This window comes from Rousettus aegyptiacus, unplaced genomic scaffold (genome assembly GCF_014176215.1).
Source record: "Rousettus aegyptiacus isolate mRouAeg1 unplaced genomic scaffold, mRouAeg1.p scaffold_m13_p_14, whole genome shotgun sequence".
In the NCBI taxonomy this organism is placed as follows: Eukaryota; Metazoa; Chordata; class Mammalia; order Chiroptera; family Pteropodidae; genus Rousettus; species Rousettus aegyptiacus.
Window position 1 is genome coordinate 47,755,752 of NW_023416289.1, and position 27,600 is coordinate 47,783,351.

Consider the following 27,600-nt stretch of genomic DNA (forward strand, 5'->3'; position numbering starts at 1 on the left):
TCTCAGCACTGGGCCTCGGCAAAGCCCTGGGCCGGTGAATGACATGCCCAGGGGCCACTGACTGGCTTAATGATGCCTTGGCCTCCTCATCCCAGGACCCATTCCTCGACCCCGAACTCGGTGGGTCTTCCAGGGACCAGGATCCCATCTTGTCGCATGTATGCATAACGATTAACGGAGTAGCCCATGACCCAAAAGAATCGTGCTCAGGTAAACAGCAATTTTCTGAGCAAAACTGTTTCAAAAGAAAAATCACACACTGGATCACAGAGTCCATCAGAAGCAGATATATTAGAACAGATAGGCCAACATTTTATATTCATCTGTTAAATACATGTAAAGAGATAAGGTATGGTATTAGCAATAGGAAATGAGAATACCACCACATTAAAAAAAAAAAAAGTAGAAGCATTAGGTCTGAAAAACAACTGTTGAAATGAAGATACAATAGAGAAGATACACAGCAACATGGACAGATGGCTGAGCAACAAATGAGCCAAGTGGAAGAGCAAACGGAGGCCATGTCCAAACAAAAGGGAGAAAGGAAGGAATCAGAGAACACAAAAGACAAGCTGACAGATGTAAGCAAGACACAGACGTGCTAGCATCCAAAGAGTAGGAGTCTTGAAAATAGAAACATTTTAAATAGAAAGGATAAAATATTTTAAAAATACGAGATAAATTTCCAGAACGTAAAACAGGCTAAAGACGTCAGCAGCAAAGGCCCACAGACAGTGTCTTATGAAGTTAGACACATTCTTAGCCAACGATTCAGCTGTTCTACTCCCAGGTTCTTCCCCAAAATACAGGAAACAGCTCAATGTCCATCTCCAGAGGAGCAGGACAACTAATGTGTCGCTGAACGCTGGTCAGGAAAAAAAAAAAAGCAAATGACTGATACATGCTACTAGTATAGCACTGAGCCTCCAAAACACTGTGTTGAGCAAAAGAATCCGGATCCCAAAGTTGGTGTAAGAATAGCACACTGTGTGACCGTATTTACGTAAAACTCCAAGAGGCAATTTTAACATGTATCTATGACAAAGCAGATAGGTGGATGCCCATGGCGTGGTAGGGTGTGGCAGGATTAACTGCACTGAGACATGAAGGAACTTTCTGGAAAAGCAAATATATTCTCGATTTTGATTGCAATGGTGCTAACAAGGGTGCAGGCATTTTTCAAAGTTTATCAAAGAATGATGAGTTGTGCCTTTAAAGAAGTTGTCAGCATTCAGGTGGCGTTTAACACCTCCAGATCGGAGGAGATCGGGAGTGTGAGCAGACAGGAGGTGGGCACCCTGACAGTGCGAGTTAAGGGAGGTGGGGAAGAAACAGTCAAGGGGACCTGAAGGCCACGAGGGACGTCCTGAGAGCCAGGTGAACGTTTCAAGAAGGAAAGGGTCCATTATTCAAGATGCTGCTGATGACGTCAAGGAAAAAGAAAACAGAGTGAAACGTTGGATGAAGCAACCTGGAGGCCACCTGGCAGCGATCTCTCTAGAGTGGGTCAAGAAAGACTGAAAAAAACTAGAGACAGCAAGAACAGACAACTCGAGGTATTTTGTTTTCTAAAATGGAGGCACCAGCTCTAGAAGGTGGTGGAGGTGGTGGAGAGATGTCATGGAGGCCCCTGCTCATTGCTAGTATTCTCTCAGAGACATAAGCAGCAAAGTCACCTGCCAAGAGTGAGCATGATGGAAGGCTCATTCAAGGGATTTTAAGAGATAACAACCTTGGCACTACAGTTATAGAAAAACTAGCCAGGATGTTATGGATATTGCGTATGACTTATGAAACCCTTGGGAGTCCCTAACTCAGGGAATTAGATTCATTCTGAGTGTACAACTTTGGGTATTAGGACGGAATCCCCACATACTGGCACTATGACTCCTGAAACATTAGGCACTGCTTCTTACAGAGATAATATTGTTAACTCTATTCTTTCCAAGGTTCTTTACACAAATCACATGGGAAATGCATTCAATTCTTTTCATTTACTCCTGCAACATTTATTGGGTGACCAGTCTGCTTAAGCCCTGAAAGGTGAGGAATCAGATATCACATACCTATGTGAGCATCAGCAACAGCAGGCAGATGAACACGGAATCTGGACACCAGGAGCCAGTTTCCCAACCACTGGTGAGTCCTGGGCCTAGACGAAGCTCTCATACCCTGAATTTCTAACCAGTCCCTTCAAGCCTATCCAGGGAGGACTGTTGGCCCTATGTTAGGGAAATACAGGAATTATTTGTGAACTGGGGAGATGCCACCCAAGCCCTTCTTCCTCCCGTGAGCAGAGAGCGCTATGTGGGGATTAGTTAGTGCCCTTCCCTCCTGAGTCCTCCCTGGGATCCACCAACCTTTTCATCTGGAGAAGACCAACAGAAACAGGAATTCCAGAAAGCCCGTGAGCAATGGCGGCAATGTCTCTGTAGCGCTCTCACTCTTTGCCCCAAGAGCACATTCTAAACCCACCGAGGAGCATTCCTGACTTGCCCGAACCTCCAGTGTGTCCTCCAGCCTCTGTTCTGCTGTAGCCTCAGGGTCATGGGTGGTGACATTCTAGGGTACCCAGGTCTCAGAAAATGCAGTCTTCCTGAATGTCCTACCCAGACCTCATATTCCAGAGGGAGCTTATTTCTCATGGTACCAGAAATCCTTCTGGACTGAAAGCCAGGTAACTTTTATTTCTCACCGTTTAGAAATTTCTTGGTTTTTATTATAAAATATCTACTATAGAAACACTGAACAAAATAAAAACCCAAAACATTAGGGAAAGTAGATTGCTAGAGAGGCAACATAACATAGTGGTTTAAAACATGAACTGTGCAGCCAAACAATCTCAGTGCCACTCCTTGTTGGTTATGTGTCCTTAGATAGGTTTCTAAACATCTCTGCCTCAGTTTCTCCATCTGTAAAACTGGTATAATAATAGTACCTATCTCATAGAAATAAACGGACTGAACAAGTTAATATCTGAAAAAGCATTTAAAACAAAGCCTAGCACATGGTAAGTGCTGTGTTTGTAAAACTTTATATTTTTTAAAAAATTAACTGGGTTAATTTCTCCCTGGATCTTTGAGTCCTTATCCATACACTTTTTTTTTGGGGGGGGGGTCTTATAGTAGATATGTATATACAACTCTGTGTCTTTCTTATTCCTTCAGGTTATGTATATTGACACAGTGTCCATAACAATAACTTACAATGCCTCCTGCCTAAAACAAATTACAAACTAATGTCCAAAAATACAGTAATGGATAAACCACGGACACCAACACATGGGGTTATTAAGCATCACCATTTGTTCCAACAACATCAGTCTCATACTCCTAGGTAATAACCTTCCCACCATCAGCAATATCATTTACTAATCTTTTCTAAGGTTAATCGTGATCAACAGTAAATAACCCATTCAATACTATTTTCTTAAGTTCAGATTTAGTATTACATATTCTAGTCCCTAAAGGGCACCCAGACCTCCCCTTATAATAGCAAAACCTATATTTCCACAATTATTCACAAAGTGTTATCATAAAGCTTCACACCTAATACTCCAGCTTGAGGCAAAACAGTGTATTTCCATCTGAAACCCTTTCCCTAGCATAAGATTTTCCCCATAACAGTGCACTCTGATTCATGAATAACGGAGATCTCTTATGAAAAAATGTCTCATTTCCCACACTCAGGTTCTTCAAATAAGATTCCTGGTGGACCGGGAGAGGAGTTTGGAGGACTTTTTTTTTTTCACTGTAATTATCTGAGGTTAAATAACGGCTACATAACTGCTAAGCTTTCCTCTATTCTTTTCATTCAAAGTTTTCTTCTAAGAAGATGTTTTCTATTAAGTAATAAAGGGAAAAGTCTCACTGAACTCTTACTACAAAATTTCCCCTTAATTATACTTGTAGGGTTTTTTTCAATGTGTTATCAAATGTACAATAAAAGAAAATCTCTCATTAGTTCAATTCGCAGAGTTTCTCTTCACCATGACTCCTCCGGTGTTGAAGCAGCGCTGAGTGACCACTGTAGGCTTTTCCACAGTCGTTGCATATAAAGCGTTTCTCTCCACTGTGCATTCTCTGATGAATAATAAGAGAAGAATTCTTACAGAAAGCCTTCTCACAATGATTACATTTGTAGGGTTTTTCTCCAGTGTGGTTTCGCAGATGTACAATAAGAGAAGAACTCTCGTTGAACGCTTTACCACATTCGTTACATCTATATGGTTTCTCTCCGGTATGAGTTCTCCGGTGTGCAATAAGGTGAGAGCTACAGTTAAAGGATCTTTCGCACTGATTACACTTATAGGGCTTCTCACCGGTGTGAATTCTCCGATGAGCAACAAGGTGACAGCTCTGGCTGAAGGATTTCCCACATTTATTGCATTCATAAGGCTTTTCTCCAGTGTGAGTCCTTTGATGTCTAACAAGATGAGCCATCTGGCTGCAGGATTTTCCACATTTATTACATTCATAGGGCTTAATTCCAGAATGAATAATTTCATGTTTGGTGAGGGCTGAGCGTTCTCTGAATGCTTTGCCGCATTCTTGACAGTTATAGGGTTTCTCTCCTGTATGAGTTCTCTGATGGGCAATGAGGTGGGAGCTCCAGCTGAAGGATTTTCCACATTCAGTACATTTATATGGTTTTGCTCCAGAGTGAGTTCTTTCATGTTTACTAAGGGCTGAGTAATCCCTAAAAGCTTTTTCACATTCATCACATTTAAAGGGCTTCTCTCCAGTATGCATTCTCATGTGAGCGATAAGATGGGAGCTCCAGCTGAAAGATTTCCCACACTCAGTACATTCGAAAGGTTTCTCTCCAGTATGAGTTCTCTGATGTCCAATAAGATGGGAGTTCCAGTTGAAAGACTTCCCACACTCGTTACATACGTAAGGTTTCTCTCCTGTATGAATTCTTGTGTGCACAATAAGATGAGAATTCCAGCTGAAGGCTTTTCCACATTTATTACATTCGTAGGGTTTTATTCCAGTGTGAGTCCGTTCATGTTTTGTAAGGGCTGAACGATTCCTAAAAACTTTCCCACATTTATCACATTCATAGGGTTTCTCTCCGGTGTGAGTTTTCTTATGTTGGATAAGGTAAGAGCTCCAGATGAAAGATGTCCCACATTCATTGTATTCATAGGGTTTCTCTGCAGTGTAAGTGCTTGTATGTTGAGTGAGGAATGAGTCATACCCAAAGACTTTTTCCCATTCATTGTATTTATAAGCTTTCTCTACAGTACCAATTTTTTGATGCTCCATAAAGGATGAGAAGTAGAAGATATTCTCATATTCTTTGTAACCATACTGGTTTTCACCAATATGAGGTCTTGGATAGTCATTAAATGATGGGCTCTGGTTAAAGATTTGATGGCATTCCTTATATTCATAGACTTTTCCTCCTCTATGCATTTCCTTATGATCGCCAAACTGTAGTATGTGATTGAAAGATTTAACAGCATCAGTACATTTGAAAAGATTATCTCCAGTTTGCACCCTGGCAGGGTGAATAGGCTGAATGGACTGGTAGAAAGCTTTGTCATAATCATTATTGTCATAGGTAATCTTATCTGCATACATTATGGCTGAGTTACATCTCCAACTTTCAGCATTTGTATTAGGCTTATAGAAACGTTCAATTTGAGAAACTCTCTGAGATGGAACAAAGTTTAAGCTCTGGCTACAGTCTGCCCCAAGTTCACAGAACTCAGAGCCTCTCTGAGACAGTACTTGCTTTTGCATGAAGACCATCTGCCTCATGGCTGTACTCTGATTCATGTGGTACATTTCTACTTGGTCTTTACATCCCAAAATCTCTAACCTGGAGAACCAAGGATCATCCCACACGTATCGCTCCAACTTCATGCTGTGGGATTGTTCTTCCTCAAAAATGCTCTGCGTTGGGATTAACGCTTTGCTTTCAAGATTTTTCACCATTTCTGAAATAAACAGAGAAAAGCTGTGAGAGCACAGAGAAAGAATTTCAACTTCTAAGAATAAAGTAGAAAAAGTGAGATTTTTTTTTTGTCCATGACATTGACAAGGTAAGTGTGAACTTGTATTCAAATAGATTTGTACTATGGCCATGCCACCCTGAACAAGCCTGATCCTGTCAGATCTCAGAAGCCAAGCAGAGTCAAGCCTGGTTAGTACCACCTAAGAAGACCAGGTGCTATAAGCATAAAAAATAAAAAAATAAGGGATTGTAAACTGACAAGGTCCTTGCAATCTGTGAGGTCAACCAAGGATTGCCTCACCTAAACAAACCAACCAACCAACCAACCAACCAACCAAATAGATTTGTAAGGAAAAGAAAGATCGTAACAGGAAAAAAGAGAATAGTGAAAGGTGAACAAAAGTGTGCTGAATACTAACAAAATCCATTCAGGAGTGTTTTCCAATGAAAAGGAGGATAAGAACAGGGGTACGCAGGAAGGAAGTGACTCTAGAGGCCTGAGTTGCTCAAACCACACATTCCCAAGAGAGCCTGTTTCAGTACTGGCCTTCAGCCAACTCCTAGGAATTGAGGTCTTAGAATGTTCTAATGTTCTAAGAACATTTTGCATGCTTGAGGTCTTAAACCACACATACCAATTTCTCCAGATATTTGTAAAAACGATGTCATTTACGGTTGATATCTGCTTTCCTTCCATGATTACAGCTAGTTATGTATGCATAAATAACCAAACCACAAAAATACCCTGGACTCCTAGGCTTGGGCAAGCTTCCGCTAGCAGATGACATTTCACACATATTGTCACAACTTGATGCTGAAGGAATTAAGTGTGTCCTTTGCAACTGCACTGGCAAAGGACTACTGAAAGCCTGCACTTGGTTTTCTCAAGACTTAGCTCCTCAGTCTTTTCCCTCTGCTGATGTCACTTGGTATCCTTTCATTGTTACAAAGCAGTACCTGAGTATAGTGACTTTTGATCCCGTGAGTCCTCCTAGTGAATCGGTGAACCTGGGGGTCGGCTGAGGAGTCCTTGATGAAAGGACACAGTGAATACTATTAAGGTGAAAAAATAAGAAGTGATTGGCTTAATAAAAGATTGATGAGCAATCAAGCCCTTAGCAATTAATGTTTAAATTATTAAGTGTCTTAATTCATTTGTCGTATAATGCCCTGACTGCTGCCCTATTTTGACACCTGCCAAAATAGGAAGGTGTGGCATTGAGAGAAAGTATTACCAGCAGATGCTTCAAGCAGGAAGTTTCTGTATTAATATGCTATCGTAGTACTTCCTTTGTACTCCACAGAGTTCAGTCAATAACACAAAATTCAAAAGGCAAAACTCACATGCTTTAAGGACACTCCTAGAGTTACAATTCTAATGACTACAGAATCATTTGTGGATCGGTGACATGAGAGACAGACTTGAAAGGCAGAATACTGTGACGAGACAGATACACAAGTTATAGTCTGATAATCTGTACTTAAATACTGGTTATGCCACTCTTCTTAGAGGACTTTTCTAGTGATTAAATGAGATTGCAAATCCAGTGAAATGTCTGGGAAATTCAATCAATGAAGCCACCTGACATCACTGCTTAGTATCAGTCCCTCAGCAACTGAAGGGTTTGCATTAGTTTCCTCTGGCTGCTGCAACAAACTACCACACACATCAGATTGTGGCCTAAAATGACACAAACTCATGATCTGATAGTCCGGAAGTTAAAATCCAAAATGCCTTTCTTCGGGCTAAAATCAAAGCAGCTTCTCTTCTGAAGCTCCAGGTGAGAATCCACGTCCTTGCCTTTTCCTACTTTTAGGAGCCACCTGCATTCTTTGGCTTGTGGGTCCTTCCTCCAGCGTTTGCTTCTGTCAGTCACATCTCCTCACTGTATGTGACACTCCCACTTCTCTCTTACAAGCACCACGAACCTACCACGGGCCCACTCAGATGATCCAAGATGATCTCCATCTCAAGGCTGTTCATTCTGTCACACTTGAAAAGCCCCTTTGCCTCAGGAGGTACCACATCCACAGGCACAGGATGTGGATATGTCTTTCTGGGGGCAGGAGCATCCTTCAGCATCCTGCGGGGTCTCAAGCCTCAGGTACACAGCACGACCTAGACCCCATGTTCTTTCTCTAGGTTTTCCCCTCTTCTCTCCTCACCGCAAACCTCTTCCCCCTTTCATTGCCCCAGTCCATCACGAGAGAGGCTCTACTCTGCTCAAGAACTGGCATTTTGTACCAATTTCGAGCTTAGCTCCCAGAAGTTAGGAAATAACCTTCATGTAGCTTTTGAATCTGTCCGATAGAAACTCCTAAAAAGGGTAGCTGACCAACTCACTGACCAAAGTGGATGTCCAGACCCAGAGGGACGACAAGGAAGCTCAGTCTCCCCGGCCCGATGTCAGGACCCGTGTGGTGACAGGACTTCCCAGGCAGCGGACCGGCCGCGAGCACAGACAGCGTGGGCCGAGGTGTGTACATGACTGACCAGTGACGAAGACACTGGGGAGCTGGCCGACTGAACTGCCGACACTGGTCAGGAAATTAGAAAGGTAACGGGAGAAACTGGAAGGTCTGGATCTGCTCAGTTACTGAAAAGGCCACTCAGTTACCGTGTGTTTCCCAACACGCAATGGAAGGCTTCGGGGCCGCACATCCAGAAACAATACCTGATGCGCCTAAGAGCCAGAAGGAAGTTCCTCATCAACATGAGCTGCAATTTTATGAGGAAGGGATCTGGGGGTGAAGGCTGTGGAAGCTTAATGACACAGCTGACATGTCAAAGGGTGAAACTCTCAGGAGTCAGAAGAGAGACTACTTCTTGGAGAGGAGAGAGCAGGAGGTCGGGGTGACCTCTCCACTTCCAGCGTAAGGGACTCGCTGAAGGCTAGTACCAGGGATGCGCGTCAGGAAGACGGAGAACAATCTAGAAGGAGGAGATGAGATTCCTGGCTGTACTGAGACTAAGGAGCCGGCTGAGAGGATTTGCAAAATGGTGGCAGTGTAAGGATGGAGGTGGTGGAACCCCAGGGCTTGGGATGGTGACTCAAAAAAAAAAAAAGAAAAGAAAAAGAAACAAAACATCTACGGTCATGCCACCCTGAACACAACTGATCTTGTCTGATCTCAGAAGCTGAGCAGGGTCGGGCCTGGTTAGTACTTGGAAGGGAAACTGCCTAGGAAGACGGGGTGCTATAGGCGCTTTTATTTAAAAAAAAAAAAAAAAAAAAAGAACGGTCAGCGCTGAGGGCAGGAGAGGCAGAAGGTTTAGAAGGCTTCAGATCTGAAGGTGACACAACTCGTGAGTCTGAGAAGACACCCCCTGCAGGAGGGGAGCAGAAGCAGCACCGTACACTGTTAAAAACAGCAAAATATAGAACAGTGTGTGTCTCATTCTAGCTCTGGAGAGGTGACGCCTGACTAGGTACCCCAGAAATTTCGCCCCTCCACGAAAGCAACCAAAAAAACTGGCAGAAACTGGCAGAGTCCATTTCTTCAGAATTCTGTGAATTGACCAAAGCCTTGTAACAACCCAAGGAGAGTTCCTTCAAGAAAAATGGCTGAGTTTTGTGCCATTTTCACATATCCTAGTCCTATCTCTAGCTCCCTGACTCAGCGGTTGCCTTGGGAACTCACAGCCCGTGTTTCCGGTACTAGAGGGAGCGGAACGAACTGGAGCTTTTCCAAAGCCTCATTCCCCAAATCAGTCACTGCCTGACCTGTCTGGTGGTCCTCTGGAGGACCCCGCACTAAAGGCTCCTAGGGAGCAGGAACCTGTCGAACGTTCTCAGGCGATGTCTCAAAGCCACTACTGTCTGAGGTAGCAGGGAACGGTTAGCGTGACCAATACGTAAACCAAAAAGATGAAGGAAAAGCCAAGGGAGATGTCCTAACATATCCTGGGACCCTAGAAGGCCACATGCAGACGCATCGCAATGACACTGCCAAAAGCCAAAGTCAAAGCAAGAATCCTGAAAGGAGCAAGGGGGAAGCAACTTGTCACAGATCAGGAGTTGTCCGAAGAAGACTAACAGCAGATTTCTCAGCAGATACCACCGAGGCCGGAAAGAAAAACTGTCTACCACAAATTCTGCATCTAGGAAAACGATCCTTCAAGAATGGAGAAATCGAGACATTTCCAGATAAACAAAACCTGGGAGAGTTTGCAGCTAGCAAACCTGCCCTAGAAGAAATGCTAAAGGGAGCCCTTTAGGATGAAATAAAAGTACATGAGACAATAACTCAACTGAACACCAAGAAAGATAATTACACAGGTAGATACGGGACCGTGAATGCATTTTTTGTTTCTAACTCTTTTTAGTCTATCTTATTTAAAAGACAACTACCTAAAGCAATCAATAAATATGTGGTGAAGAACACACAATGTGTAATTTGTGACAATAACAGCATAAAAGGGGGAGAAGAGAGCCACATAGAAGCAAAGTTTTTGAATATCATCAAAATTAAACTAATATTAATCCAAACTACATTATTATAAATTAAGATGTTAATTATAATCTGCAGGGCAACCACTAACAAAAGAATTCAAATATTTACGAAAAATAAATGGTTATCAACGTGTGTGTGTATGAGAGAGAATGTGGATAAGCAGAGAACACACTAACAAGGCTTCTTCAGCTTACCTGTGTCATACAGCTTTGTGATTTTTCAACCATGTGAATACGTTACCTACATAAAAAAACCTATTTCCTTCTTTTTTTAAAGAAGAGACTGTGGTTACAGGATACAAGTTTGGTAATACAGGACATAAGGACAAGTTCAAACACGAGTCTGAGAGAAGGGCACAGCGGAGAACACGAGGCGTCAGGAGAGTGGATGACGAGGGACAGCGCAGCTTGCAGGACTCGCCTCCTTAGGCACATTTGCTCTGACTCAACAGCAGCAAAAAGGTCACCACAAGGGACCCTGCTCCTCGGAGGAAACTGTGTGTCTGAGTACGGTGACTCCCCATGGCCCCCTCTATTTGCAAACAAGGCGGGCTGGGAGAAGGCCCCTCCTCCCGCCTGAGGCCCGCTCTCACCTGGGCAGATGCTCTGAGGAGGCACGTGCTCCACCAGCCACGGCTCTGCCCCTTGCTCCAGCAGGGAGATGACCTCGGGCTTGGCGGTGTGCTTCCCTACACGGGAGGAGACCGCCCGTCAGCCCACGCTGTGCGTCATGAGCACTGGGAAGTTCACGCCGGCAGCACTGGGCTTGAGACCACCCCAGCCCTGCCGAGGCCCCATGAGCTCTGAACACACAGGATGGAGGGCACGGCCAGGGAAATGGCCTCATTCCCGGGGTGGCACCCGCCTTACCCACAGACAGCAGGTGCCCGAAGGTCTCCAGCATCACATCACGGTACAGCGATCTCTGGGCGGGGCCCAGCTGCCCCCACTCCTCCTGGGTGAAGTCCACAGCCACGTCCCGGAAGGTCACCGGCTCCTGAAAGAGCACACGCATTCCCCGTTGGCCTGGGGCCACACCCACCAGCGTCCCCTGGGGATGAGGTGAGACTGGCAGCCCTGGGGAGGGGCCAGGACGCAGAAGGCCAGCCCTGGATAGGGGTCAGTTCTCACTGGAAGACACTGGGATGTCCTCGAGGGGACTAGATCTCTGGGCTCAAATACCACGAGGTAAGCAGGTCTCCCCTAAGACTCCCGCCCAATCCCAGTGACACTGCCCAGTGGGGACAGGATCCCCTCCAGGACAACGCCCCTCTCCTCTGGAGATGGAGACACTCGTGGGGCCAGGTCAAGGCACACGCACACGCCGAGCTCCGATCCTGGACCAGAGGCCTTGGGGCCAGGGCTGGACATGCGAGCTGAGCATTCACAGGCGCCTCTCTGGCCGCAGGAGGGGATTTCCACTGCCAGGTCACTCTGCTCCCAGGACCGCAGCCAGGGAGCATCGGTCACCGCTGCTGTCAACAGCACTCTGAGTTTTAAAAAGTCCAAATTGATGTTCTTAGGAAAAACAACCAGGAGTATTTACTGAGCAGGACACCCGCGGGGAGGACGAAATATGGTCCAAGCCAGACCTGCACGGGCGGCAGGGCCCTGGCTACGGACCAGGCTGAGGCTGTGCGTCGCCAGGGGAGCTGTGTGGCAGTCCCTGCAGCCCGGGCTCCTTTCCAGGTGCCCTTCCTGGCATCTCCGTGCTCTGTGGTCCTCCTCTCCATCCAGAAAGCGGCTGTCTGGCCTCCCGTCAGCACGGGACCCACCGCAAGACAAACGGCGCCAGCAACAGCGTGGGCCCTGCGCTCCCGCCCTGAAGCCCTGGAACCCTCTACCCACTCATGGCTGCCTGGCACTCCTCCCCATCCCTACACACCCCTTTCTGTCCCTGAAAGTCATGGCTGCAAACAGCCTGTCGCCTCTGACCGGGGCTGGCTGCAACGCTGGGTCTCTGTCCTGAACTGCCACCTCCCACGCACACCTCCCCTCGGCAATTGGCTTCAAAAACTGATCCTGCTCCATGAGTCCCTTCCTCTGAAAAGCACTTTAAACTACTGACCATAAGGCCCCACCCCCACGAAACCCACCGCCACCCCGGGCTTCTCAGTGCCAGGGGCCTGGCTTTCCTCTCGCAGACCTGCCCGGGCCTATTTGATGGCTGCTGCTTCAAAGTTTCGGGGTAATGCAGACTTTTCACTCAAATGTGACATCAGAGAAGGGCAGACAGCAAAGCGTCAGGCCACTTTCAGAGTGATGGCACTGGGGGACCGGGGAGGGGAGCGTGTTCCTTATGCTACTGAAGTTCACCTGCACCAACCAAGGTCCAAGCACACACCCTGGCTACCACCAAGCTGCTGGACTGAGCCATAGGTTCACTTCCCGACCCTCCCAGGGCCCCGGTGCAACACCCCCTGACCCACATGTAAAGGAACGGAAGAACCACATTTAACAGGGATCCTGCCACCCCTCATGGGAGTGGACATCGGCAGATCCCCGGCGCCTACGCGACCATGGCAAAGGTAGATGGGACTGTGGCAACGGAGGGGCCGGTCTCCTGCCAACCCCCGGCTCCTGTCAATCCATTCTATCATCTGAAAATAGGACAACCACACACCTTGAGCCCACCACACAAGAGAAAGGACCCAGCACTTCCTATGCAGTACTCTTGCCATAAGTACGGAACCTGAACCCATTCTAGCCTCTAGCCCAACCACCAGGCTACTGGAGGTGAAGGGTCAATGACACCACGAAGGCAAAAGCAGGCAAACTGAGACACGTGGCCTCCTCGCCTAGGCACACCACACATGCACGGGTAGTCCTTGCTTGAACTGTGGCTTGAACAAAACAAACTGTAAAAAGTTATTGGGGGACAATTGGGGAAAACTGAAGGTGAGCTGAGTATAGCTAAGGAAAGTTGTTCATTTTGTTGGTGGTGGTAAAGGTTCTGTGGTTCTTCTAAAAGATAAAAATAGTTATCTCTCAGATGTACACAAGGAAATGTTTACAGGTAAAACAACATATCTGAGATATGATTGAAATTCTTTTTTTTTTTTTTTTACAAAAGGCTGTGTGGTCTAGGACCACGCCACCCTGAACACACTTGATCTCCTCTGATTGGAAGCTAAATAGGGTCGGGCCTGGTTAGTACTTGGATGGGAAACCACCTAGAAAGACTGGGTGCTGTAGGCGTTAAAAACAAAAAGAAGGCTGTGTGTTGGAACAGATGGAAAGAAAGGCAGAAAGCTGAAAGCTGACATCTAGCGAAGCTGGTGAACATGGGTGTCTGTGGTCAGCTGGATAACGGTCCCCACTATACGCCCCCCACATCCTAATCTCCAGAACCTGGGACTTTTACCTTAATATGACAAAAGGGACTTTGCAGAGATATGCTTAAACTAAGTGCATTGAGTTGGGGAGATTACCTAGGTGGGGTCAATGTGACAAGGGCCCGGATACATAAAAGAGGCAGGCAAGAGGCTCTGGGCCGGAGAAGCGGTGGCAGTGGGAGGGAGGTCAGAGTGACATCCTGTGACAGTGGAGGAAGGAGCCTCCAGTTCTGGAGGCAGGAGCAGCTCCTCCCTGGAGTCCCCGGGTCCCAGCAGTGCAGCTCCAGGGAGAGCAAGTTCATGATGTTTGAAGCCGTCAAGTGTGCAGGCATCTGTCACAGCAACAGGAAACTAACGCAAGGCTCACGGTCCATCCAGGGTTTTAAAATCCCCCAGAGTAACAAAGTAAATAAGAATAAAGTAAAACCTCCTAGATGAAAAAGGGGAGGGCCTTTTTTTTTTTTTAAGAAAGTAAAAGAAATCCTGGCCGTCGACGCAAGGCGGTCCGCACCCTGAAGGGCAGATGACAGCGTGGCAGCCCTGGAAACAGCAGAGGCGTACCTGCACCACACATCAGAGGGGCTGCAGTGGCAGTGGGACCTGGGAAGCGCTGGGCTCTGACCAGAACCAGCACAGCAAGGGCATGAGCACAGGCCGAAAGCAGATGGGAAGGTCTGTATCCGGGACAGATGTGTGCGTGCCCCATGTCCCCGCCGGCCACCATGTGAGCGCCACCACTAGCATCCCTGTACCGATACATGGGCAAAACTCCCCAGACCCACCTCAGGCTGAGCATGGGGCTTCTCGGGCTGCCCAGGTGAGGGCACCACCGCAGCCGCGACCTCTGCGGCCGGACATGCGAACAGGAGGGGAGTCTGCAGCCTGACAGCCAACTCTGTGCCCAGGAAGCCGGAAGCAGAACTGACCTGGTGATCCAGGCCTAGCCAGAGACAGGGCGGGCGGAAGGCCAACCCGAACCAGGCTTGACTTTGGAACGCAGCCTCACAGCTCTTCCCTGGATGACCCAACCCGGCAGCCAAGCGGTGCAGAATTCAGGCTGCAGCCACATCCAACCATCACTGAGCTCTAATTCCAATTTTTAGACTGGAGAGATTTCAGTATAAAACAGGAAAGGATAACACAAAAGAGGCTCTCCGAGAGAACAGGAAAGAATTGAGAACACAAAGGAGAGACAGAAGACGTAGCAACTACTCAGCAGGCCCACCATGTAACAGAAGGCCCCAGGAATCCTGTGCTGGCAAAAGTAGGATGGCCAGGCTCCCCACCCACCCCCACCAAAAAAAGGACATGGAGTATAAGGAGACCAGAGACACACAGTTCATTCGGGATGCCCACCATCTGACAGTGGATCCCCTCAGAAGAGAATGGACAGGAGAGAATTTTTTTAAAATACAGGACTTCTTTAGAAAAGACACAAAAACACTAGCCAGAAACAAAGACAGATGCATTTGTCAAAAATATACCTGAAAACATGTGACTAATAAAACACAACACGAAGTTAAGACAAGCTACTGACTGGGAGAGGGTAATTTATATATGGCAAAGAATCGAGATCCAGAATCCATATAAAATGCCTACACATCAGCAAGTCACGGCCTGTGGAAATCTGGGGATGTGACAGAGATGGAGAGAAGGAAACACGGATGGCCAAGAATGATATGAAAAGATATTCAACCTCACTAGCAATCAAGGAATAAAATTAAAATACCACATGCCATATCGGTCTTGAAGCAAGCAAAAACTCAGATACTGTCAAGTGGCAACAAAGATGCAGGGCAGTGAAAAGTGGCTTTGGTTCTTCAGAGAGGCTGCCAAAGGGCAGCACTAGTCATATTGAAAACACACCCCCACCTCCTAAAACTTGGAACACGCTGATTCTAGGGGCATTTCTAGCTAAACACTGTATGTGGGCACAAAGTGAAACCACAGCCATGGTTGGAACAAATTGCACAGCTTGGGGAGTAGTGGGGTGTGGGGTGGCACGGACTCAGAAGCCCACCCACGGAAGGGGGAAACAGAGTCCACTCCTCGGATGCAGCAGAGGATTGCAGCTGCCATCTATCACACGGATTGACCGCAAAGTTGACCTTGAGTGTGCAAAGAAATGCATGTAGAAAAAGGTCTTTTTAAAGAAGAGTATTATTACTGATGTTATGTCCACATGGTGGATCATCTATGTACAAGGATGAAAATGGATTAGCTGTGAACAGAGTTCTGAGGATGGGAAGAGAATGGGATGGGGGCAGACCCCCACTGAATATCCCCCCTCTGTCGGGGTCCGCGGCTCGCGGAGGCCTCAGGGATGCAAAAGATGCAAAACCAAGGCCAGACATGACAGGGAGGCAGCGGAAGACAGGCCACCAGTCCCATCAGCCCTGGAGACAAGAGGGACACTCCTGGGACGGAGGAACTGCAGGTTTCACCATTACTGACACTTCAGGTGAGGGGGCAGGGCAGGGTGCCTGCCCAGGAAGGTGTGAGCCCTTCATTCCACAGGTAAACCTTACCTGACCTCGCACTTTCCAACGTGTGCTAGGATGACCTGCAGAGATGTCCCCTGCCCAACACATTCCTGTTCATGTTGCTTTGTGCCACCTGAACACGTTGACTTCAGCATGTTAGACGCCCTGTGGGATCTGGCACCAGCAGCACGGCTGAGCAGGGGTGTGGGTAGGGGAGGCCACAGAGGGTGCCGAGCTAGGCACAGCTGTGTGCCTGCCGGGCGCTCGCAAGGCTGCTCCCATCACCTGAATGTTCTGACAGTGGCCCCTTCTTGGAACCTGGGGAAATTCCGATGGCCTCTTTAGAATCTTCAGAATTTCTAACTTATTGGTATTTTAGTGCAAGCTATTTGCAGAGAAGGAAAACATAACTAGGCTGTGCACACTTCACCAAGGATGGACGCAGAGTATTACTGTTTCATGTGCATAACATTTATCATGCAGAAACTGTTGGTGGACGGAGATTCCATACCTGGGGAGGCTGGCTGGGGGCTCAGACAGCCTGGGACATTATTATTATTATTATTATTATTGTCTCTAGTCCTCAAAGTAATGGGGTCTGGGCTCCTGCTAGCTGGAACTTTACTATCCAACACGTTTCCAAGAACAGACTATTTATTCCGATAACACGGGATGACAGCACTTGATGTTTTCACCAGGTGAATGCTTTATTTCAGTAAATATTTAATTTAGAGGGAACAAGAGAGGGACATGGGGCTCTCATCTGTGTTCCTGAAGACTTGCTTATACAAAACTCACATGATTCAAGTCTTGAGTTTCCCGCAGGAAAAAGCCACAGTGAGTGTGGGGAGGGGCCAGGAGCATGTTCTCAGAAATCACAACTCTTCAGACATTGAGGGTGTTTTTATTTTAATTCTCCATTTCATTTCCTCAGTGTTAAATCTATCAGCTCTCAGAAACCCTCACCTAAATGAACAGCAGAGTGCAGCACAGTGGTTGTTAGCGCTTCTTCACAGCGTCTCATTGCAAGTAACTTCTGTTCCCAAGAGACTGATTCAGGACATCCCTCAGCCTAGCCTCGCTTCACTGCTGATGGTGGTTAAGGACTTAAAAATGGCTGCCCGTTAGCACGGCAGCAAACACCACAGTCACTCGTGTTCTGACGCCACACAACCACCGCCCTGCATCGTGCGGTCCAGGCCCTTCTGCCGCCCCAGTCAGTGGTGCTGCCGGGCACGGTGGAACACTCATGGTGCACTTCACCAGTCACCTTTAACTGTGGGAGGGTTCGTTAGTTTTTTTAATTTGAGGGGAAGCATAAATTTAATAGAGACGTTATTAACATTTTTATATCAGAGCATTTTATGTTTAGTTGATTCGCTATTTTAACTTAGAAGCAAAAGACGTAAATATAGGAATGCAGCTATTTGTCTTTCAAAGCAGAGTCAATACAATAAATGTATAGTTGATGAATTAAGATAAAAACCTCTCATTTAGAAATACGGACTATGGCCATGCCACCCTGAACAAGACCAATCCTGTCTGATCTCGGAAGCTAAGCAGGGTCAGACCTGGTTAGTACTTGGATGGGAGACCACCTAGAAAGACTAGGTGCTGTAGGCATAAAAAATAAAAAATAAGGGATTGTAAGATGACCAGGTCCTTGCAATCTGTGAAGTTAACCAAAGGTTGCCTTGCCTAAAAAAATAAAATTGAAAAAATACATATATATAAATAAATAATAGAAATATGAAGGTTAACCCTAAGAAACTGGAAATAGTTAAAAATGACTGCCTGAGTCATAAAAAGAACTAAAATACTGATACATGCTACAACACTGATGACCCTTGAAAACGCTGTGACAAAAACCAGACACAGAAGGCCATATATTGTATGATTCCCTTTATATACAATACCCCATACAGGTAAATACATAGAGAAGTAGATTACTGGTTGCCAGGGCCTGGGTGTGTGTTGGGGGCAGCGGGGGGGGGGGGGGGGGCGTGACTATTCATGAGTACAAGGTTTCTTTTTGGGATAATGAAAATGTTCTAGAACTAGATAGTAGTGACGGTGGCACAGTTCTGTCAACATACTAGAAACCACTGAATTGTATATTTTAAAAGATTAAACTTCGTGATATATGAATATTTTAATAAAACCGTTATAACATTTTTTTTCTCAAGTGGCTGCACCTAGTGGGTAGGACGATGGGAGATGACACCTCTCCAACATCATCAATTGTGCTTTTTTTATCTTGGCAGCCATCCTTGTGCCCTTACAAAGTCACAAGGTCTCTGTGCTTTGTCTCTAGCACCCCTCAGATCTCGCCCCCAGGCCTTGTCAGACTGCAGCCTGAAGTGTCGGCCTAGCCTGGGACAGCTTTTTGGCCACATCATGAATCCAACCAATCTGGCCGCCTCCTGCTCCAGCCCTTCTGAGGCTCCTGATTCTCAGCAGGATGGAGCCCGGGGCCCGCAGCTGCCTTTGGCCTGCGGGGCTTGGCCTGGCCTCTCCCGCCCAAAACCTGGCTAGGGCCGGTCTTCACCCAGAGCCCTGCTCACCAGGCCTCGCACTTGGCTGAAGTGACTCCTCCGCCCCCTGCTCAGGTACATTCTGTTGCCTAGGCAGCCTCCCTCCCCACGGCCCAAAGGCCGGGGCTGCTCCATGCCCCAGGACCTCTGTGCAGACCATGCCACCTCCCAAGGCATTAGCTGGGCTCTGCTCCCCCAGAGCTCCAGGCCTCCCCAAGGGGCCCAGACTCCTTGTGTCCCGCACCACGCCGGCTGTGAGGCCTCCTCAGCTGAGGGGGCCGCCCTCAGAGCTCCTCAGGAGCAGGGATCAAGCTCGGCCTTGCTCCCCTCGGCATGCACAGCACGCACTGACCAGCGCAACCCGAATCAGGCGCTGACTATATGCGCAGAGGTGAGAGGGCGAAAGGGAGGGTGCTGCCAAGAGAGGGGCTCGTCCCTCATCCCCAAACAACCCACGGCACAGCCCGGACTCAGGACTGTGGACAGCTGCTCAACAGTGAGGCTCCGTGTCACGGAAAACTGAACTGTCCCTGTCTGTGCTCCAGTGTGACACGCTTCGGAATGACTCCATCTCTACCCAAAGTTGCTGCTGTAAACTGAGAGAGCACATGGACCGGGATGGCCGGGGACAACCTGGACACCTCAGGGCACAGGGCAGCCCATCGGGGAAAAGCAGAAGCCCCGCCTCACCTGGACCGGGGCTGCCGGGAGCGCGGCGACCCGCCGCCCCTCCTCCGGGGTCTCGTCCGCATGCCAGGCAGAGTCCTGAGGACACAGAGCTGGGGGAGGAAGGCAAAGTCCTAGAGGCAGCTCTCCCTGCCAGCAGCGCGCCCACCCGAGTCCCTCCCTGCCGCAGGCTCAGCAGAGCCAATCCTGTCACCCCACATGGGCAAGGGAAGAGGCATCTCCGCATTTCATAGCTGAGAAGATGGGGAACGTTCTGAAACACGTGAGCCCCACCACCCCGCTTCCTCAGATACTCTGTCTCTGAGAGACACTGTCTGTTCACAGCTTTTCTGGGACTGAGTAGTAAGTTACCACATTCATTCTCATGCGCCCTGTCCTAGAGATGTCACTATGACTTGACCCCTCTGCAGAGTGTCTGAGTCCTTCCTGCACAGACAGGTCTAGACCAGAAGCCCCTCCCTTAATGTCCCCCTGGCTCCCCAGGTCGGATCCCCGACCATGGCAGGTCACTGCTGGGAGAGACCACAACATGGCAGCCAGTAAGGCCAATGGAGATATAGGTTCTTGACTCACCACCCCAGGAGGCCCATGGGTCAACAGCTGCCATCCCCCAGGACTGGTCCGTAAGGACACCTGCACCAAAAGATCAGGTTAGAACGAGGAAATGAAAAGCACTGTGACACCAATCCTAGTGACTAAAGGCCACGAAATGGAAAAGGAGACCTTTCTCACTGACGGTTATGACAAACTTCCACCAACAGAGCTCAAGGGTCTGGGAAAAGTTCCAACACAATAAGCGTATTTATACCCAAAACGCAAAGAACAATTAATAGAACCCCTTAAAGGCTGAAGAAGTTATCTGACAAAATGTTTAACTTTTAGCTAACTTTTCAAAAATATAAGTAGTAGAAAAGATACTCTTCGATGTATTTAGTGGTATCTGAAACCTCACTTAAAGGTAAAACACACCAATAACATCAAACTACTATTTAACGTTGCTCCTAAAATAGAGACCAATGCTATGTAAGTGAAGAACAATAACAACCAAAATACAGAAGTGGAAAAGAAACTTTCACCATCTGTATGACTGTCTTCTAAGAAATCCCATAACCAGAAAATCTCTTAAATCTAATGAAATATCTCAGATGACTATACAATATGTCAAAATTAGTGTTTTTGTACAAAGTTTCCCCTTTCACCAACAACCAAGGTTTTTTTTTTTTTTTCACTTCCACTCAGTTCTAATTCTGTACCAAACAAATACCCTCCAATCCCCCGGAGGCCCTCACCCACTCCTCCCCTGCTCTAACCCCTGGATGCAGCAAGTCACTGGGAAGGCACAGAAGAAACCAGGATTGGACTCACCCCAGGAGGCCCACGGGTTGATGGCAGCCATCCCACGGGATCAACTGACCAGGCGCCTGGCAGGAGCACTGGATTCGGGTGAAATAAGGAATGCAACTGCAATACCAACCTAGAAACAAAAGTGAAAAAGACAAAAGTGGTCCTTTCTTACATAAGATCCAGTGGAAACAAAAGAGAACCCATCCACTGGAGAAACAAAGAACTCTTGGGCAGCAACATCATAAGACAGAGTTCCGGTCAAAAACGTAACAGAATTCCTGGAGAGAAATGAAGGATGATTTGAATAAGCTGAAAAAAAAAAAGAGCGCCATCCAAGATGAGAGGGTGGAAATCCGTCAAAGGCTCCAGAAGACAGCCAGCCGCCACGTCGAGGTAAGTGTTCTGTTGATTCGACCAAACTGATTGTAAAATCTACCTGTGACCCTCACGGATAAGCAGCTCCCTGGAGCTGGGGGGCGGGAGCAATGGGGAGTGACTGCTTAATTGGGGCAGGGGTTTCTCTGGGGAGCAACGAAAGGGTTCTGTAACAGGCAGTGGCGACAACCGCGCAACTTTCTCAATGTACGACGAAACCACTAAATTGATTAATTTTATGTTACGTAAATTTTATCTCAAAGAAGAAAAAAACTCCACCTGCGACGCCTATCAGGCCCATCTGTCTCCTGGTCTGGAGCCCAAAGCACCAACCGCCTAGACTCCGGGCCTTTGTGCACGTCCCGCGACCTCCCCGAGGGCGGAGCGGGGCGCGCTCCCGGGAGGGCAGACAAAGCCCCGGGACGCGCGCTGGGGTCCGCGGGGCGTGGAGAGCGGCGAACGGCCCCGCACCGCCGCCTGCAACTTGACAACGTCCCGCGGACGCTGCATCTTTAAAGAAATGCGGGGCTATCCCCGCCCGCGTCTGACGTCCTTCAGGCCTCCACGGGAACCGGCACGAACAAGAAGCGCCCACCGGGGGATGCGGCGTGGGTACTTCCCGCGAACGGCCTCACGGCGTCCTCATCGCCCGCCCCGCACCTCGCGCGCCGCGGCCGCGATGCGCAGGGCGCGCGCCTCTAGCAGACCCCTCACCTGGCTCGCAGCCGCCGACTCCCGCCGCTCTCCACAGGCGACCTCACCGGGGCGTTCGGCCTGCGTTTCCCTCCGGGTTCAGCCCAGCCGCCCGTGGCCTGCGGGACAAAGGCGCGCTGGTCCGGCGGCCGCGAACCGGCGCCAGAGGGCCCGCCCAGCCCGGCTCCGCGCCGCCGCGAGCACGGAGGCGCGGGTTCGGCGAGCCGAAGGCGCCGGGAAAGCGAAGCTGGCGCTGAAGGGCGGGCGTCGGACCCGCCCAGGCGCTGCCGCTCCCCGCTCGTTCTCCCGAATCTCGGGACCTCACCGCCGGGACGACCACTTCACCTCGGCCGCGGACAATGGCGGCCGCTCCCCCGGCATAGACCCGAACGCGCCGCCGGGGCTGCTGGGACTTGTAGTTCCGCGAGGCGCACTTCCGGCTTGTGCGGAAGCGCCACCTGGAGTCGCCTCCCAGGTGCCAAGGACTTGACTTCGGCTGCCAGTGACCCAGGCCCCGGGCGGGGAAAGCGGTAGTGGCCGGCTCCACGCCACCTTCTACTGCCGCCGCCGCCACCGCCCAATATTGAGGCAAATGGGTAAGTCCCACCCCGGGAGCTTCAATCTGCCCATCTGTGAAATGGAGCGCACAGAGAAATAGGAACTTGATTAAGTCTGAGCACTTTTGAGGCATCCTTTCGTTTAATATTTCTAAGTGTGAATGAAAAAGGGTTTCCGAGGAAAGTAAGGGTGATCAGGTCATAAATTCCTAATTGGAATTTTGGTCATAGCGGGTAGCCAGACCCCAGGCTTTAAACCAGCTGTGTTCCTTGCTTCTGTGCATCTGGGCTAACACACCTTAGAAACAAGGGTTGCTGCCATCAAGAGAGCTTATAATCTCGTTCTCTACCCTGTCATCCAATCCTCACCTTGTTTCTCCCATTCCATCTAATCTTTACGTCCCCTCCGTAATTTCAAAGGAATAAAAATCTATAACACTCATTTTCTGGAGCATTTCATATTTTGCTTTGCAACTATTGTCAGTTTGGGTTTAAATACACTCATAGAAATTCTATGTCTCATAGAATGCTCCATGTTGACAAGATTGTGAGGAAGTGACTCTTAGTATATTACACCCTTTTGCAGATGGGGAACCTCATTTTAAGCTTCCCCTGGCATATGAAGCTCTAATGCTTAGAACATGAGGAATTGTTCTCCAAAGCTCTCCAGATGGCCAGGCTTTGTGGAATGTAAGTTTTCATCGACCTTCTTTGTGATTCTTCCTTGAGAGCAGGGAACAAGGTGAACAAAACATGTCTCGGCCACTGTCAATCAAGGCCACTATTCCAGAGCACAGGCAAGGAGGAGGAAAAGAATCCATTCTGCATGTGGAGGACCTCCCCAACGACAACTAGCCCTAGCTGACCCTGGAATTCCCAGGGGCAGAAACCATTGACACCCCTTCAGGGCCCTCAGAGCCTCCTTCCCACCTGCATTGGGAGTGACTCTCTCCCAGAGCCGCCCTGGCCCCCAGACCCTTGTTCCTTGTTACACCTTCTTTTCAACAGCAAGATGGGTAGAGTGCCAGTGGAGGCTGGAGGGCAGACGGCCTCAGGGACACCGTGATGGCTCTGGCTTTGAGTGAAATGGGGAGGGGCATGGCAGGGCAGTGAGGGGCTCTGGCCTCATTAAAAGATCACTCTAGGTTCTGTGTGGCGAGGAGATGGAGAGTGAGGGAAGGACCACAGTGACCCAATGCAGTGATCAAAATGAGATGACCGCATGTTGCGGAGACGATTAGGAAGAAGAGTCGGAATCTGGAAATTCTTTTACTAATATGGATAAGGGAGAGGAAGATTGACAATGCTAACATCTCCCACCCCAGTCTCCATGGCTTTTTATTAAGTTTCACTACAATGCTGGCTTTGTAATTAAGTAATTGTTACTCTAAAGTCAGCAGATATTAGCTGGATACAAACTACAGCTAGCTCCCAGATCCGGTCTCAAAGCTACCTCTGTGTTCTCAGCTATCTCCTCTTAAGTATCTTTTCTAGTTCTTGTCATTGTGTTATCCTTGTCCCTAGAGCAAGACCTCCCAGAATAGGTCAGGCGTGTGCGCCCTCCCTGCAATGCATCCTTGTGTGCAAGTCCACATCTGCTTCTGATGACCGTGTTGCTCCAAGCACTAGGCATCCCGCCAGAATGCAGGCGTTTCTCACAACACAGCAGTGCAGATTGGAGTGGCTGTGAGCTGTGGTCAGACTGCAGACGTGGGAGTATTTTCAAAGTAGAGCCAACAGGCAGTAGATTCAAGGTCTGTGTCCTGCGCTGTAGTTCAGCCTGTAGAGCTGAAAACAAGGTGGGGCACAGAAGAGGCCTCTCGACTCAGAGCTGCTCATTACGGGCTCTTGGGGGTGGGAAACAGGCTGCAGATGCTGCTTCTCTCTGCCCCAAGCCCTCTCCCACTAGATCCCCCATCGTGCTGGTCGGTACCGTTCTCTGTGCTGTGAGGAGGCAAAGGCTTGGCTGCACAGCCATCTTGGATGCCCCTATTAAGGGGGTCTGGTCTGTGTCTGAGCTGCCAGTGAGGTTTCTGAGAGGGAAGAGGCCAGAGTGGTAGGAGAATCTGCGTTCTGCCCACACATGCCCTTTGTCTGAGAGGCAGAGCTGTCAGCCCGTGCCACGTGGAGGGCTCCAGTTGGCTCCATTTCCTTATAGCCAGAGAGAATGAAGGGTACAGGGAGCCGGGGGTGGGGCAGGGTGGGGGATCCAGGGCATTCTACTTGGAACAAGTAAGGCATTTTATGAGCTAGGTTGTAGAGTCACCAAGAGTAAAATAACTAGCACAATAAGCTAGACTCGAAGTTACCTTGTACTCTCCAATCTTAGGATTAACTCATCTTCACCAGCTAAGTGCCCTGGAGTTCCACACTGTGGGATTCTGAGTACCCGCATGAAGTCAACGTGCTTCTCCACTATCGGTGGCCGCGTGGATGCTCCCCCGCCGTGACTCTTCTAGGTGCCTTGCTGCTGGCTCGGCACTCAGCCTACATTTCTCACATCTTTGAAATTTAATGTTAGAGGTCTTACCACTATCTTTTAAGAAAAATATGTAAAACATAATGACATCGTAAGAAAATCAGTGAAACCCTGTGAATGCATTCCAAAGCTGAAAAAAAATTGCCCATGCAGCTGAAAGCCCTGTCTTCCCTTGTCCAGTAAAAACACCCCCTTCTCCAGAGGCAGCCACTATCCTGAATGAGAAATGGGACACTCCATGTTTCCTGAAACTTTACATGTGTATTCCAGAAAAATACAAAGCATTATTTACTTTGCATGTTTTGCATTTATAAATGTTAAGACTGTAAGATTTTTGTCTGCAACTTGCATTTTTTGCTCCATTATTGAAAGATTTATCCTTGTTGATATGTGAAGCCCTATTTCATTAATTTTCACTGCTATATAGTTCCTTTTTGATTCAAAAGATACAAATTTATTATAAATAATTAAAATCGTTTAGGAAAAGGTAAAGAGCAAATATTGCTTAAAACCCCACCACTCATAATCAGTGTTAACATGTGGGTGACATTATTCCACATGGTTCCTGTGGGAGACATAATTTCATAGAGTTGGGGTCATCCATATTGTTATGAACCTAATTTTGTCTCCCAACAACATGCCATTTAATTTCTGCATCTCAATTACTTAAACGTTCTCCTATTGGTGACTGTTTTGCTGTTATAAACCACATTATAAGAAAGGTCCTATATCCACGTGCTTTCATACTTGGGCAGTGATTTCCACGAGTAAATTGCAAAGGTGAGATCAATAAATCAGCTCATAATTCCACCCAGATCACCCATATACCCATCCATGGTTCTGAATCATAAGGTCCATTTCCCCACTACTTTTGCCTACACCCAACATAGTCCTTTACAATCTTTGACAATCTTTGGACTACATTTTCCGCACCTGTGAAATGGAAATAATAGAACTTCCCTCACTAGGATTTCTGTATTAAATGAGGTTATATAGAGTGGGATACTGCCTGCCTCATAAGAGGTACTCAAGTATATACTTTTATCTTATTTGCATCTCTTTGGTTATTGATGAGTTCATACTTTTTCATGTACTTACTGTCCATTTGTACGCCTTTGGTGAATTGCTTGCTCATACATAAGGACTAGAGAGTAACCTTGACTTGGTCCTCCCTGAATGGAATGGGGATGGCTCTAGACTGGGAATTGGCAAAGCTCTTCTGGTAAACATCTTGTTCCTTCAGGCCACACAATACCTTTAAGCAGCTATTATTAAGCAGCTATAGACAATACAGAAATGAGTGGGTATGTGCGATGTTAAAACTATTTACTGAAACACATAGGCTAGATTTGGCCTGTGGGCCATAGTTTGCCAAACTCAGGTTAATGTCACCATTAAACCTCATATCATTTTAAAAATATTTTTTTCTTGTTACCAGGTTTATATTCTTGAAATAATCAATAAATGTTAAATTTTATCAGCTTCTTTCTCATTAGTCTTTGAGACTTATTTTTCTCCATCGGTTGATGAACATGGAACAATATAGTTATATATTTACTAATATGAAGAACCTTGATTCCTGCAGTATCACTCAATCAAGGAGGACTAGCTGTAAGTCTGCACCATCATTATCTGATCTGGAACTTTTACACTAATATTCCTGAGAGATATTGGCCTTGAAGTGTCTTCCTCTGAGCTTTGGCAGATGGTGTCACAAAAGAAGTAAATGTTCAGGCTTCTGCACGTTCTGGAATAGTTGTATATCAAAGGGTTTTCTATGTCTTGAAGGTGGAAATAATTCACTGATAAAATGGCTTGTGTTTAAAAGTTTATCGTGGAGTAATTTTATGAGAACTTTTTCAATTTAATGTGAAATGTTTAGTCTATTTAGGTTTCTGTGTCTTCTTCGGTCATTTATGTTTACCAGGATTATATTTCCCTAGAAAACTGTCTTTTTCATATAAGTTTTCAAGTGTACACAAAAATGTACAAACCTTTTCATATCATTTTCCCTAAGTTTATTTGTTTTCATTCCCAATGTTGCAAATCTGTATGTCATTTTTCTTAATGATGTTAGTTTGGAATTTATAATTTTTTCTCAGAGTCATCTTTTACCATGTATTCTGCTTTTATCTTTATTACATCCTTCTTTCTTCTTTGATTAGGAAGAATTTCTTTTTCTAACTTCTTGTGGCCACTAAATTTATTTCCATTTCTTCTTGTTTTTGCTATGCTAGTAAACCTATTTCTCTCTAATGCTTCAGACTAACATTTGATCTAATTCTTTCTCATCTTTTTTATTGTAAAATTATAGCCCTTTTTAGAGAAATTTAAAAGACAGTATTCCAACACTCTTCTTAAGTAGCTATACTCATTTTTGCATTTCCATTTAAACCTTTGTCAAAATGCACACAGAGTGATATAGCAATAATGCTGCACCTTTCACTACGTTATAGGTGTTTTCCATGTTTCTGCATAGTGTTCATAATTACAATTTGTAGTGACTTCCTGAAAAAAATTAGAAGCAGCCTAACTTTCTATCTTTGGGGGAAAAGGAAGTAATGGCACTCTGGCTTTCTAGAATAGTAGACTCAGTCATTTAATCAAATATCATAAACCTATTTTGACTTCTCAGCAACAGCATTTTCCACACTGATTAATCTTATTAACTAGCATTATTGAAGAGAATTTTGAT

General features: G+C 47.1%; 2 protein-coding genes and 2 pseudogenes across 6 annotated transcripts in view; 3 read left to right on the forward strand and 1 right to left on the reverse strand.

Annotated features, from left to right (window-relative positions):
• Positions 1 to 272: 272 nt before the first annotated feature.
• Positions 273 to 22,027, reverse strand: ZNF606 (zinc finger protein 606). 5 transcript variants are annotated; one of them, XR_004954465.1, is made up of 7 exons: positions 20,823 to 20,931; positions 20,031 to 20,090; positions 19,461 to 19,549; positions 11,289 to 11,415; positions 11,012 to 11,107; positions 2,067 to 5,947; positions 273 to 865 (listed from the first exon to the last, which is right to left on the reverse strand). XR_004954465.1 is itself a non-coding variant. In XM_016125538.2 (7 exons), exons 2-7 carry the CDS (start codon positions 20,851 to 20,853, stop codon positions 3,960 to 3,962), a joined length of 2,391 nt encoding a protein of 796 aa, XP_015981024.1. In that variant the 5' UTR covers positions 20,854 to 20,931; positions 21,891 to 22,022; the 3' UTR covers positions 2,698 to 3,959. The 5 variants fall into 5 exon arrangements, 4 of the variants coding, with proteins under 4 accessions (XP_015981024.1, XP_036088440.1, XP_036088441.1 ...); XM_016125538.2 differs by lacking the exon at positions 273 to 865 and adding an exon at positions 21,891 to 22,022 and having other exon boundaries at positions 2,698 to 5,947; XM_016125541.2 differs by lacking the exon at positions 273 to 865 and adding an exon at positions 6,922 to 7,017 and having other exon boundaries at positions 5,837 to 5,947.
• On the forward strand, positions 9,053 to 9,171 carry LOC118611898 (annotated as a pseudogene).
• LOC118611847 lies at positions 17,741 to 17,859 on the forward strand (annotated as a pseudogene).
• Positions 22,028 to 22,385: 358 nt separating the features above from the next.
• ZNF135 (zinc finger protein 135) overlaps positions 22,386 to 27,600 on the forward strand; it is a 34,881-nt gene continuing 29,666 nt past the window's right edge. The window contains exon 1 of the mRNA XM_036232579.1: positions 22,386 to 22,465. The gene's annotated coding sequence lies outside the window, so the exon portion shown is untranslated. The remainder of the gene's footprint in view (positions 22,466 to 27,600) is intronic.

Bases quoted from the DNA above. Each gene is read 5' to 3' on its own strand.
- ZNF606 (XM_016125538.2), bottom strand. From the start codon at position 20,853: ATGGCTGCCATCAACCCGTGGGCCTCCTGGG. The intron at 19,550-20,030 runs GTGAGTCAAGAA...TTCCTCCCCCAG, and splicing joins CCCATGGGCCTCCTGGGGTG to CTCTGTGTCCTCAGGACTCT. The intron at 11,416-19,460 runs GTGAGGCGGGGC...GTGCTCTTTCAG, and splicing joins TCCCGGCAGCCCCGGTCCAG to GAGCCGGTGACCTTCCGGGA.